Source organism: Castor canadensis, chromosome 6 (genome assembly GCF_047511655.1).
Source record: "Castor canadensis chromosome 6, mCasCan1.hap1v2, whole genome shotgun sequence".
Taxonomy (NCBI): Eukaryota; Metazoa; Chordata; class Mammalia; order Rodentia; family Castoridae; genus Castor; species Castor canadensis.
Genome location: NC_133391.1, coordinates 22,412,018 through 22,426,357, shown reverse-complemented (window position 1 = coordinate 22,426,357; position 14,340 = coordinate 22,412,018). Strand labels below are relative to the sequence as shown.

Genomic DNA, 14,340 nt, shown 5'->3' with positions numbered 1-14,340 from the left:
CCATTGTTGGCCAGACACTGGTTGCCCACAACTATAATCCTAGCTACTCAGGAGGCAAGAGATCAGGAGGACTGCGGTTTGAAGCCAGCCCCAGCAAATAGTTCACGAGACCCTATCTCAAATAAAACCATAACAAAAAATAATTGCTGGTAGAGTAGGTGTACTACACTCAAGGTGTAGGCCCTGAGTTCAAACCCCAGTACCACAAAAAAAAAAAAAATTACCATTGCTTACCTCCCAAATGAAATAATGACTCTAAGGCTGGCAGGAATCATCAGTGGCTGCTAAAACCATTAGGAAAGAAGCTGATACCAGGTAGGCAGACATCACCTTCATTACTTAACTGATCAAAGTTAACACCACAACAGATAACCCGGAATTATGAACCTCCTGAGTGATACCACAGGAGGAATACAACTTTGGAGGGGAAAATATAAATATATTCAAATATAATCAAGTTTTTAAATCGAACTAAAAGGAAATGGTAAAGAAAAGAGAAGAACTAAGCATTTTTATCCTGCAAAAAGTTAATAAGGGAAAAGTTTTTCTTTATAGAAAAGTATATGCTAATATAAAAAGGAGTGGTAGAATTAAAAATTACCATTGTTGGCCAGACACTGGTTGCCCACAACTATAATCCTAGCTACTCAGGAGGCAAGAGATCAGGAGGACTGCGGTTTGAAGCCAGCCCCAGCAAATAGTTCACGAGACCCTATCTCAAATAAAACCATAACAAAAAATAATTGCTGGTAGAGTAGGTGTACTACACTCAAGGTGTAGGCCCTGAGTTCAAACCCCAGTACCACAAAAAAAAAAAAAAATTACCATTGCTTACCTCCCAAATGAAATAATGACTCTAAGGCTGGCAGGAATCATCAGTGGCTGCTAAAACCATTAGGAAAGAAGCTGATACCAGGTAGGCAGACATCACCTTCATTACTTAACTGATCAAAGTTAACACCACAACAGATAACCCGGAATTATGAACCTCCTGAGTGATACCACAGGAGGAATACAACTTTGGAGGGGAAAATATAAATATATTCAAATATAATCAAGTTTTTAAATCGAACTAAAAGGAACAAGTTAAATGACTTCACAAGGATATAATCAGGAAAATCCAGACTGCAGAAAGCTATAGGCAAATTAACTTGGGTTTCTTCAACAAGTAATGAGGGAGGAAACAAAAAAAGGAATAAGGGGACCTATGGATGTGTCAACCAAATGCAATACAATGCATGCTTATCCAAAAAAGCATAATAAATAATGAGATGGAGAAAGCTGAATTGATATTAAGGAACTAATATTAAATGGTTTAGATATAGTGAGGGCAGCATCACACTTAGGGCTTTTTTTAAAGTTCGAGATACATACTGAAATATTTTCAATTAAAGTATCAGACATGGGTTTTGTTTTACACAAATAAATCAAGGGGAAGTGGGTAGGGAAACTGGGGAGATATGGATGGAAAAAAACTGGCCATACAACTGTTGATGGGTACGTGTCATTTTTATACTATTCTTCCCACTTCTGTATACTTTTGAAGATTTCAACAGCATGCTTTTTAAAAAAAGAATAGCTGGGATATGGAGTCTAATGCACCCATGCTGTAGGCATGAAATAGGTTTTGTGTTCTTTTTCCTATTTTAAAAAAATACCTGGGAAACATTGTACAGATGAGGGTAAGATAGCTCATTCCCAAACAAAAGAAGTTCTACCAGTATAGAGTGTCTTCTTAGTAATTCATTTCCAGTATTTATTAGATTTCGTAGTTAGAAACTGCTATTTACTATTAAAATAAGTCACACAAAACTTGTCAGAAAATGTTTCCTGTAATGTGCCAGATAGTACACATTATGTTTTGTAGGCTTACATTTGCTCTCACTACCCAAGTTTGCCATATAGACTGAAAGCACCATACACAATATGTAAGTTAATAAGCATAGCTCTGTTCCAATAAAACTAAGGACAATGAAATTTCAATTTTATATAATTTCACATTTTATAAAATATGGTTTTTTTACTTCTTTTTCACCATTTAAAAATATAAAAGCCATCTTTAGCTCATGGGACATATAAAAACAGACAGTGAACCAGAACTGGTCCATGAGCATAGCTTGCAACCCCGTTTAGAGTTAATAGTTTATATTTCCATAGACAATTCAACTGCAGCCAAGACTCCTATTTCAGTGAAGCATTTTAATTTTTTTTTTTATTCACATGTGCATACAATGTTTGGGTCATTTCTCCCCCTTTCCCTCACCCCTTCCCTTACCCCCTCCCCCCGCCCCCTTCCTCTCCCCCCAACCCCCTCATTACCCAGCAGAAACTATTTTGCCCTTATCTCTAATTTTTTGTAGAGAGAGTATAAGCAATAATAGGAAGGACCAAGGGTTTTTGCTGGTTGAGATAAGGATAGCTATACAGGGAGTTGACTCACATTGATTTCTTGTGCGTGTGTGTTACCTTCTAGGTTAATTCTTCTTGATCTAACCTTTTCTCTAGTGCCTGGTCCCCAAAGCATTTTAACTTAAAAAAAAAAATAGCCACAGAAGCGTACCTTAGAACTAGAAGCATTTAACATGGTAGCTGAAATTCCTAGTTGTTTTAAAACCATTAATTGGTCTTCCATAAGAGAGATCAATGGGCAAATCACAAGTGTAAAACCTAAAGAGAAAAACAGAATAGCCATTTGGGAAGTGATTAAGTCAGGCAGGGACAGCCCTTGTAAGATGAGAGGACAAATGAGATTAGTGCCCTTATAAAAGGTGTTGAAGGGGATGCCTCTTCTCCTTCTCCCATGTGAGAAGGAGCAAGAAGCTGCCATATAAGAGGAACAGGCCTTCACTAGACACCACATCTGCTGTCACCTTGCAGCCTCCATTAACTGCAAGCAATAAACTTCCATTATTTAAAATATAAACTACCCAGTCTAAGGTATTTCATTGTAACTGCCAAAACAGACCAAGACAATAATTTATGGTGTTCTTCTTTCCTTCAGAACCATTCTTTTCCAAAGAGTATCTCACTCTAGCAGCTCCACCTCCTCAATCCTGCTCATTTTCAAATCATTGCCATTTGGTTCCCATCAACCTTCTTGCTGAAATTGTTCCAGCCAAGGTCAAAGATAGGCCCTCATTACTAAACAGAACAGAAATTTTAAGTTATTTTATTTTACCATTTGCCAACAAACATCATTATTGATCACGCCCTCCTTCATTTACACTCTCCTGATAGCCCTCCTTCTCTTGGCCACTCCTTCTCAGCCCTTCCCTGCAACCTCTCTTTCTCTGCTTTTCCCTAACCCCTTGGGTTTCTGTCCCTGGCCCTCTTCTCTCTTCATGCTGTGCTGGCAAATACAGTTCACACACTGGCTGCAGTGGCCATCTCCTCTGTAACAGCCCACATCATCTAATCCAATCTTTAGACTGAAATACCCTTCCACTCACAGGACAGTTCTACCCAGATGTTATCTAAGAATTATAAATTCCATCTAGCCATATTTGAACTCATCATCTTCCCTCTCTTTCCATCCCCAAACAAATTCTTTATCTAGTGTAACCTATTTCAGTGAACAACCACTATTAACAGAAATAAAACAGAAATGCAGTTGATTTTACATGTTTGATTACAAATTGTTTTAGAAGAATTAAAATATCTCCAGTTAAAAGTCACTATCATTTATACATACCTTCTGAACATAGTGCTGGTAACTGGTAGCATAAGCTCTTGCCACCCCCTGTGGGCATAACAAGAAACACCTCCTTTCCTGCCATTGTAACATTAATAGTTTCAAGTTGAAGTGGTCTGAACTTCTGCAGCTTAAAGACATTTTGCAGAACATCTTTAACCTTGCCAGACCATGGGAAATCTAAAAAGAGAAAAATAAGAATGATCAGGATTACAATGAGACAGCAACATAAGCGATGCTTTTATGATATCCAAGAATCAAGACATACATAAAACTTTAAATACTTAAGAGCCACTATGCTTTTATAATTATTTTGAGATTGGTATAACTCACTAAGCTAAGTGAAGCAAAGACCAATGAACTGAAATGTGATCAGTACATCAGAAACATATAAACATTTGGCAGTTGAGAATTAACCCACATCGAAGAGGAAGGTGCCATCAGGTATTTGAAGAATAGTCTGAATGCTGACCAAAGAATTCACACTATCCTAACCACCCAAATATCATGAGCAAAGTTAACAATTATCTGAAGTTTCTAGTGTAAATATTTTGCGGAAATAATCTCCACAAAATTTATAACTAGAGTTATAATATTCGATTACAATAAATGATAAACGTGAGACTTCATTCACTATTTGAATCAAGAATGGCTTCTTCACTGGATTTTGACAAAAAGCAAATTTTTAATTTTTTTAGTTAAAACTTAGAAAATTTTAGTTGAAGTAAATATCTTATTTTCCAAGCACTGACTGAAGTTGCAAAAACTGTATTAGAAAAAATAGTCTGAATAAAAGCTTAACTTAAAAGATTACAGAACATGGGTAAAGAAGGGTTGCCTACAATTTCCCATCCCCCTAAGGAAGGAGTTTCACTTCTAAGCTAGAAAAGAAAAAAGAAAAGGCAAACCCTCTTTATTCCAAGCAGCAGGTGAAGAATCACATTCATTGCTCGCCCCAGCATCAGAATCCTCTAAACACTGCTGTATTTTCTTTGTTAGGACTGATTTTTTCTGAAGGAGCTCTTGTTGCCTTTCTGTAAGTTCTTGGATTTGAATTTCCACTGCATGTAGCTCGTTGGTTACAGAATCCAGCTCCTCAGTTAGAGCTATTGGGTACAAGGGGAAACAATGACCATACGGACTTGATTACAATTTTAGATTTCCATATTGATTTTTAAATGTATCTCACTATGTCAATTATAGACAAACTTCAAGTAGCATCGCTTAGTGGTTAAGGTCACATGTTTTGAAGTCACGCAGACCTGAATTCAACCTCAGATCCTCCTTCCTCTTACCTGCTAAGTGATCTCAGGCAAGACAGTTACCTGTACCTCAATTGCCCCTTCAATAAAATGTAAAAAAATACCTAACTTTCATTTCTGCAAACCAATCATAAGTCTAAACCCTATAGGTGGCTAAACTACAATGTAAACTGAATTTCCAATCTTGCAAAGATTGCCAAAGTGAGGGCAGAGATTGGGAAGGAGTATGGTAAAAATTAGGGTGGAATCGTGAGAGAAGATTCCAATGAAACCAGGAACTTGAATCACTAAATTCTACCAAGTCTCCTTTCCCTTGCCTCCCCTCTCAAAAACAACCTCCTTTTGCCTGAAATTCCTTTAAAACAAACTATTTCCATACCCCTTGTTGCCTTGTAAGGGATTGCAAATCCTAAGGATCTACCCTCGCTTCCTCTGTTCTTTATGATCCAGGAAATCCTAGAGGATGAAGTACACAAGTGTGATCTGTAAGAAGTCACAATACACACCAATAGATGTATTTGCCAGGACAACTAGGGAATATATGTGGGAATAGATCCTAAGGGTACTGAACCAGTGTAGATGGGATATAATACTTAACTGAGCTAAATTTAATGGATAAGAGCTCATTAAGAAATTGTGGATAAATGTGCTAGATACTGTAGTTAGGAGTGACTAACAATTTGCTTGGCTGGTTGCTTGAAACTTGGCCCCAAGATAAACATCACAAAATTTGGAGGGAATAACATAGGAGTCCAAAGGAAGCTGAAGTGCTAGAACTTCCTGCATGTACTCTACAGAGGACTGGGGAGATGAGAGTGCTCCAGTGGAGGATCATGTGGCTTGACTGTAACCTCCTTGCTGTCTTCTGGGGGGATCAAAGGACATACTCCCTTCACCAAAGCTGTAAGAAAGAAACATCTGTGGAGAGCCTCGAAATCCCTGAAGAGCTCTGGGATGGTTGTTCACTCTGAGCCATGAATGACAGTGGGAAATACTGCCTTCAAAGTAGGCTAAATGAACTTAAGTTGGAATGACAGAATCCATGATATGGGGGCTAAATGGTGATAATTCCAAATGTGACCAAAGAGGAGGTGGACAACACCAGTAATCAGAACAGTCTGACCCACAGAGATCTTTGGTACTGGCTAGATGTCCTGAAATGAAAACAGATTACTTGATTCACTTTAGCATATCAGAACTCTATCATCGGTGCAGCCCCATGTCACAATCTAATTTACAAGCACTTTGGTTGTGTCTTCATTCTACCACACATTAGCCTAGTTCATTACATTGATGCTATGTTTATCTGACCTGCTGAGCAAGAACAGCAGCAACAGTCAGAGGTGGAAAATAAATCCACAAAAATCCAGAGGCCTGAAACTTTAGTGAAACTGCTACAAGTCAAAGGATGTGAGGCACGCTGAAATATCCCCATCCCATCTGGCCCCTCTGATTCCTAAGAAACGGAGGAGGACAAAGCCTATTGAGACTATTTGAATTTGGGAGGCATTATATATTTTGTTTACCAAGTAATCCAGGAAGCTGCCCATTTTGAATAGGGCCTGAACATGAGGCGATGCTGCAATACAATCTTTTTCCCACATTTTTACTTAATTTTAATATATTAATTGTACAGTGTGGGACGTTTCATTGTGATATAGCCATACATGCATATAATATGCTGTGACCATATTCATCCCCTCTATCTTGTCTTACTATTGAGCCATATGATCCAGCAGACTCAGGTACTTCAGTCTGTGATGGATAGGGATGGTACAGGGCACCTCTGGCATACAGATGTGTCACAACACAATCAGAATTTGGGGAAAAAGCCATACCATTTCCTTTCTTTTTTTTTAATGAGCGTCTTGCTATGTAGCCCACATGGGTTTTGAACTCACAATCCTCCTGCCCCAGCCTTCTGAGTGCTAGGAACACCACCACACCAATCTGCCACTACAGACAGCTATTATCCTTTTGAAAACAACTTCTGGCTTCTTCCTGGATCTTATAAGAGGTAATTTTACAATGTCTCTTATTAACCATCTGAGCCATCAGTCATAAGGCAGACCTCCAGCTTTACAATGGAAGTAGAATACACAAAAATGAGTTCAAACAGGTTCAAAGTGAAGGCATGAGCAAGGGGACCAAATACTTGTGGATTATACTCCTCTGTCTTGCTTCCTTCTTGTCAATCTGTAACTGTGACCTCATGGGGAGCTAGTTCCCTATAAGTAAAACTTATTACTAGGTTGAAGGGAAAAAAATGCAGGCCTTATTTACATAAGATTGTGCATGATATACTGGCACTATCTGAACATGAATAAACAAAGGATCACAGTCTTCTACAGTGGATCCTAAAGAACAGAGAAAGAAAATTCTCCCAGTTGGCAGATCTTCAGGCAGTGCACAAGTTACTGTGACAGACGCACAGATCCACAGTAATCCACTGGCATTGGCTGATGGACTAGCAGGATGGTTAGGAGCTTGGAAGAAAGAAAACTGGAAAGTTGGTGGCAAGGTCTGGGGAAGAAGTATATAGGTAATGACCTCTCTGAATGGGCATCAAGTGTGAAGATAAGTGTATCCCAAGTCAATGCTCACTAAAAATAACTTCCACAAAGACAGATCCCAATTAATCAGGTGGACAAAATGATCTAGATAGCATCAGCCTCATTCCTAGCCAAGGTTGTACATGTACAATGAGATCAAGAACAAAGTGCCCATGTTATAGGAACATGGACTGCCATTCATTAAGACCAATCTGGCTCTATATACAGCAAACACCATATACCGGCCTTGAGTCTCCATTGTGGCACCATTCTCTGGAAGAACAGTCAGATGCTTGGTGGCAAACTGATTACAGTGGAACCCTCTGTGATGAAAAGGGAACACTGTTCTCACTAGTGTATAGACATTTACTTACCTTCGGATTTGCCTTCCCTGCCAGAAATGCTACTGCTAAATTCACCATTCAGGATGCTCTTTAGATTGTCTTAGTATTCTACACCAAACTGCCTCTGACCAAAGAACTCATTTTATAGTAAATGAAGTATAACAAAAGGCTCATACTCAAGGAACTCACTGGTCTAATCATTCCCCTGAAGCAGCAGCTGGCATGAAAGAATAATGGAGTGGCATTACAAAGACTCAATTATGGTGACAGCTGGGTGGTGATTCCTTAAATGCTGGAGTAGTATCATCCAGGGTATAGCATGCTATACATTAGTAGCAATGATACTACTCCCACAGCCTCCGTCCATGGGCCCAGGAAGCAGGGTAGAAACTGGAGTGGCTCCTCTTACTCTTACCTCAAGTGAGTCACTTAATTTTTGCTACTCATTGCTAAAACCTTGGATCTACTGGTCTTGAGGTTCCAGTTATCTAGGAACAAATTCTTCTCTCAGAAAAGTTATAGTATAACTATAACTATGGCAATATGGAGTATGTCTGGAATGTAGGGGAGCCTGTAGGGCATCTCTCACAATTCCCATGCCCTATGAGTATTAGAAAATTACTAGTAAAAGATTCTACAAAATTACAGTAACCAATTATAAGCACAATACTAAAGTGACCTAAAAAGAAACAACAACCAGCTGATGTGCTTCCTGAGGGCAAAGGGTATGGCATAGGGTAGCAGAAGAGGGTGATTATAAAATACCACCTATGACCATATGACCAGTTAAGAAACAAGAACTGTAACAGCTGTATTTCTCCTCCTTACTTTGTTATTTGCATATACACCAAGTTTGGGGCGGGGGTTGTTTGGTTCCTCTTCTATTTCACAAATATATAATATAAAATGTATAAACAGCAATTCATCTCATATGTCAGGATTTGAGCTTCAAAATTATGAAGGAGGAGATGGTTCAGCACAAAGAGGAATAATGAGAATCCCTGCCCTCTTTTGGGGAGAGGCTCAGTGTGTACTTGGTTGTACACGGGATCATTACATAATAATAGGCAGAAGCATGATTGTGCCGTTGCCCTTATGTGGAAGTTAAATATGTTTAAGAGAGGAATATACAGACGCCACAGAGATAAGAGGTGGAGTATCATGGTTTTATGCTGTGAAAATTTAGCTGGTCTAGAAGAACATTTCCTGCACTTTCTCTCTCTATGTAGTTCTAGATCAGAGTTGCACAAGAGAGCTCTTAGAGATGTGGAGAAGAGAGATGATACAGTAGTTCTATTTTCCAAATTTGCAGTCAGTGTGCAATCAGAGCTGCTGACTTCATTGACCTGGAATAGCAAAAGGGCCCTTGAATCCAGCTACTGCTAGACAACATTTTGGAAATAGTTGGGTCTACAGCTTCTCCAGAGCCTGTTGGTTCTCCTCCTTCAGTTCCTATGACCCCTCTGCCACAACACATGCAACAACATGGTGAAGTACACCAGCTTTTTGACAGGTCTGCTGCATCATCGAAACTGGATGATAGGCAATGACAGACTAATACAGGTTCTGGTGAGAAACTGAAATTGATCTTCTTACATAGTAGTTTGTCTTTGCTTTCCCTCTTCATATCTTCTCATTCCACCTGTTGTCTCTGCCAGCATCAGGCCCAGAACCAGACACAAACAACATATACAGAGTTTAACCACTCCCACAGTCACATAAGGATTAATCCCTACAGTAAATTCCTTATGATGCTCACTACTTCAGCTTCTCTCATTAAAATTGTACCTGACAAAGATGTTAACATCAGCCAGGTGCTGGTGGCTCGCACCTATAATCCCTGCTACTTAGGAATCTGAGATCAGGAGGACTGAGGTTCGAGGCCAGCCCAGGCAAGTAGTTCACAATACACCATCTCCAAAACAACCCGAGCAAAAGGGGCTGGAGGTGTGCCTCAAGTGGTAGAGTGCCTGCTTTGCAAGTGCAAAGCCCTTAGTTCAAAACCCAGTCCAAACAAAAAAAAGTTAACAACATCAACCCAAGCAACAAAGTCAACATCACCACATCTTAAACAAAATACTGATAGACTAAGAATAAAAAATTAAGTTCAGCTAGTTGTAATACATCAGGGCAAGGGTATTTAAACATTATTCAAAATTATACCATTTCTAATGTTGGCCTATACAACTCAAGTTACTGTAGGAGGCAAAACTAAAAAGTCATGTGAGTGATTTCACCAGTCCATAATGGAGAGGGACTATAGTACATAGGCCTTAATCCTGCTATTTCATAGAAAGAACATATTGAACCAGCAGAGGGGTGACACACTCCAAAGTTCCTAAGTTTACAGCTACTGTATGAGAGCTACCATTCTTTAGATACAGTATATTTTCTAGCAATATCTCAATCAGAAATTAACAATGAAAGTGAATTGCTCCCATGGAAACCATCATATCCAAAGCAACAAACTAAAGGCAATTTCAAAGAGGAATTTCAAATCTAGTTCAACAAGTATGTAGAACAATAGAAGAGGTGGGTTTACCTGAAAAGGGTATAACTTCTTAAAATATACCTATTTCATTATTCAGGCATTTAAAAATCATACCCCACAGATAAAGCTTTACGTATTATTATAAAAATAACATATGGAATCCAAAAATGGCCATACTTCAACAGGGTCTAAGTTCAGTAACATCTCTTAAAGTCTCATTTTTTTCATGAAAACTACTTGGGTAAACATTTAATTAATACAAATTGTTACTACTTATGACTAACCTTCAGCCTGTGAAAATGAACCATGAGAGTAACCCAAAACCTTACGTCATTATGTATTCACATTTACATTTAAATATGTTGTGACGTGTGTGTGTGTGTGTGTGTGTGTGTGTTTATGTGAAGTGGGTGCTGCTCCATATTTAAGAAAAACATTTTTGAAAGTATGAAAGATGTAGCACAGGCCATATTCATTATGCCACACAAAACTGAAAAATGATTATAAGTTCCTTACCCCTGCCAATCACCAAGATAGCAAGCTCTCATTGTATAATCTCAGTGCAATCCAATCATGTGAAAACCAATAATGGATGCAAAGAGTGGCTGTTTAGGAAAGGTAGATTCATGCATGTTCTTCTCCTTCACGCTTTAAAAAAAACTTCAAATAACTCCCATTTCAAGGAACTTATCTTAAAGACATACTCAGAGAAGCACACAAAGATTTAGATTCAAATGTGTTCAATGCAGCATTGTTTACATTTTAAAAACACAGACAACCTAAAAGTTCAATACTAAAAGATTAAATAAATAAATAATGTCACTTTTCAATAACAAAACACAGTAAAGGTGTTAAAAACAATAAATACAACACAGAATTTATTTAACAACTTATCTATATTCTATATTTATGTTATTTTTTAAATCACGTTACAAGATATGTAAAAAACATTAAAAGTTTTGTTGAAAAATAATACAATTACATTAACGGTATTAAATTGAGCAGTGGATTAAAAGTGATTCATATTTCCTTCTTTATACTTTCTTCCTAGAAGTCTATCAAATGCTGGTAGGAATATAAAATAGTACAACTATGGTAGAAAACAGTATGGCAGTTCCTCAAAAAGTTAAACATAGAATCACCAGTGGATTCAGCAATTCTAATTCTACTTATATACCCAAAAAAATTGAACAGTGGAACTTAGACACTTCTACACCAATATTGAAGTAGAATTATTCATAATAGCCAAAAGTTAAAAAAAAAACAAACCTCAAATGTTCAGCAATGGATAAACAAAAACAAAACATAGTATATCTACACCATGGATTACTATTGGACTTAAAAAGGAATGAAATTCTAATACACGTACAAAACTGACGGACCTTGAAGACATTATACTACTTGAAGTCTGACAAAAATTAATGATTCCATCTACATGAGGTGCCTAAAATAGTCAAATTCCCAGAAAGAACAGAAACTATCAAGGGCTGAGGAAAAGGAAGAAATGAGGAGTTTTAATGGGTACAGAGTTTCAGTAGGATGGTAAAGAGGTTTTGGAGCCGGATGGTGGAGATGGTTATATCCTAGTATGAATGCACTTAATGTCAATGACTTGTTCACTTAATAACAGTTAAATGGTAAATACTACTGATTACACTTTACCACAATAAAGAAATCTGAAAAATCATCGTTACTATAACCAGAATTTTTAAAAACAAGCATTTTTTAAAAATCAATGAACAATACAATCCTAACTACAACAGAATGAACTACAACATAATCACTTCTACTAACCTGAAATGGATTCCATCCTGAAATTGAACTGGAGATCCAAATTCTTCTAAAAATGAAAGAAGAAACATGGTAACAATTTAAAAAACAAAACAAAACAAAACAGTACTGTTTGGGTTGGAGATGTAGCTCAGTGGTAAGTGCCTGCTTAGCATGCATAAGGTGCTGAGTTTAATCCCCAGCACCACAGAAACAAAACCAAAAGAAACAGCACCACTGAAAACGCTCAATGACAAATTTGTCACTCTTAAGCACACACACACAAATTAAAAAAATGTTAGAAGGTAAATTATACATTGCAATGACCTTCCAAAAAGGACTAAATTGTTCTTCCCAGTTTTTTTTTAAATCCTATAAATTTTAGAGAAGTGTCCAAAGTTGATGTTTATAAAGACAAGTACGATGTCAGTACCTATTATCGACCGTCCTACAAAGTGACATAGAAAAAAAGAGCAAATATTAAACTACATTACTGTGTGACCTTAGCAAAATTACACCCTATTCCTCTAAGACATTTTCTCCTAGCTATAAAACTTGGATGATAGAACCTACCTTATAAATAATAAGTTGGACAGATGCAAATGTCCCGAATTAAGCAAAACATATGAACATAAGTAAATTAATCATTTCACATTTTATTGAGCATTTGCTTTAACTAGGAAAACAAATATTCTAGGCTACTGGGTTAGATTTCAGAAGGAATGAACATGGAAAGGCTAGAGATGACAAAAAAGAATGGTATTGTTTTAATGACTAAAATTTAGGCATGTGTGTAAGTAAGTGGAAGATGAGGCTCCAGAAGTAGGAACTTTAAATTCTCACAACCCTATGAACACCTCTCCCAACTCCCTGGTATGGACAATCAACATTTTCTAAACGCTCCTGCAAAGCAGCTTCAGCACCCTGCTCCCTTTACTCATACTACTTCCTACATGGAAGTATTCTATTCCTACACAGAATTCTGAAGTCACTCTAAGACTGGAGAGATAGACTGAGACTTTCTTAACCTGCTAAACAGTATTCAATGGTCACATCACTAAAAGCCAAGGACTTGCAATTCTTTATATATGGAAACTTCTCTTCACTGCCTCCCAGAAACGTCAAACTCCTCCCATAGACATCGGGTCCTCTAGGCAGGCAGGGGTTGAGCCTCTTCACCTTTGCATCCACATAGCTTAGCAAAGCGTTTTGCATTTGGTCAGGTCAGGTTTGCTAAAACTAAAGCAAGGGCTGTCTCCTACCCTTAGGAAGGGATAACATCTATGTCCAACTTTCCCCCTTATCTTATTTTTTTGCTGTACCTGGGCTTGAACTCCGGGCCTACACCTTGAGCCACTCCTCCAGTCCTTTTTTGTGATGGGTTTTTTCGAGCTAGGGCCTCGTTAACTATATGCCCAGGGCTGGCTTCCAAAGGCGATTCTCCTGATCACTGCCACCTGGGTAACTAGAATACAGGCGTGAGCCACCGGCGTCCAGCTTAAACTACTCCTTTGCTTATGCCATTAGAAGACTGCTCCTCCCCCAAATGATGTAATTGAGCAGGCAAAGATAACCCAACCTAAAATGCATTCAGAACTAGTGAGCTAATATAGCAGCTCTGTCATTCAGAAGCCAAAGACAGGTAACCGCGGGGGGGGGGGGGGTCGGAGTGACAGCAGTCATCAGTGTTGGAGGAAATGTCACTGAGGTCCAACAGGCTACAGCAAACACACACCCCTCCAAGTCCTCGCCATCCGAGGCTACAGTGAAGCTGAGGGCCCTAGCGCTACTGCCCATAACCCACGGCTTTGATGGACAGATCTCCCGAATGGAAAAGTCTGGAGGAATAAAGAGAACGATGGCTGGCGAGCGCGCCCCAAAGACCCACGTTCCATGACCGCAGAGCGGTGCCAACGCCCTGAATTCTCCCCGCCAACGGGTGTGAGCCACACACCGGCCTCGCCCTCGGGCAGGAAGGGGAAGAACCCAAACGGACGGTGCTCTCTCGCCCTTCAAGGACATAACGGCAGTGACACAACAACCTTGGGGTGAGGGGAGCCCCGTCCCATACCCGGGTCACCAAACCCTAAACCTCGGGGCCTCAGTACCGCTACGCACCTCTTTCAGCCACAAATCTTCCCGCCACCCAGCCTGGAGCATCCACCCTTCCGGGTCGTAGCGCTCAACCAATCGCCAACGACCACTTTCTCTAATTGGTCAAAGGGCGTGG

At 39.0% G+C, this 14,340-nt stretch overlaps 1 protein-coding gene across 1 annotated transcript in view; it reads right to left on the bottom strand.

The window, feature by feature from the left end:
- Recql (RecQ like helicase) overlaps positions 1-14,315 on the bottom strand; it is a 28,494-nt gene extending 14,179 nt beyond the window's left edge. Inside the window, exons 1-5 of the mRNA XM_074075913.1 lie at positions 14,229-14,315; positions 12,135-12,180; positions 4,600-4,797; positions 3,692-3,871; positions 2,561-2,667 (exon numbers count right to left, since the gene is read on the bottom strand). Coding sequence (XP_073932014.1) covers positions 2,561-2,667; positions 3,692-3,871; positions 4,600-4,797; positions 12,135-12,180; positions 14,229-14,270 — 573 coding nt within the window. The 5' untranslated portion in view covers positions 14,271-14,315. The remainder of the gene's footprint in view (positions 1-2,560; positions 2,668-3,691; positions 3,872-4,599; positions 4,798-12,134; positions 12,181-14,228) is intronic.
- Positions 14,316-14,340: the final 25 nt, after the last annotated feature.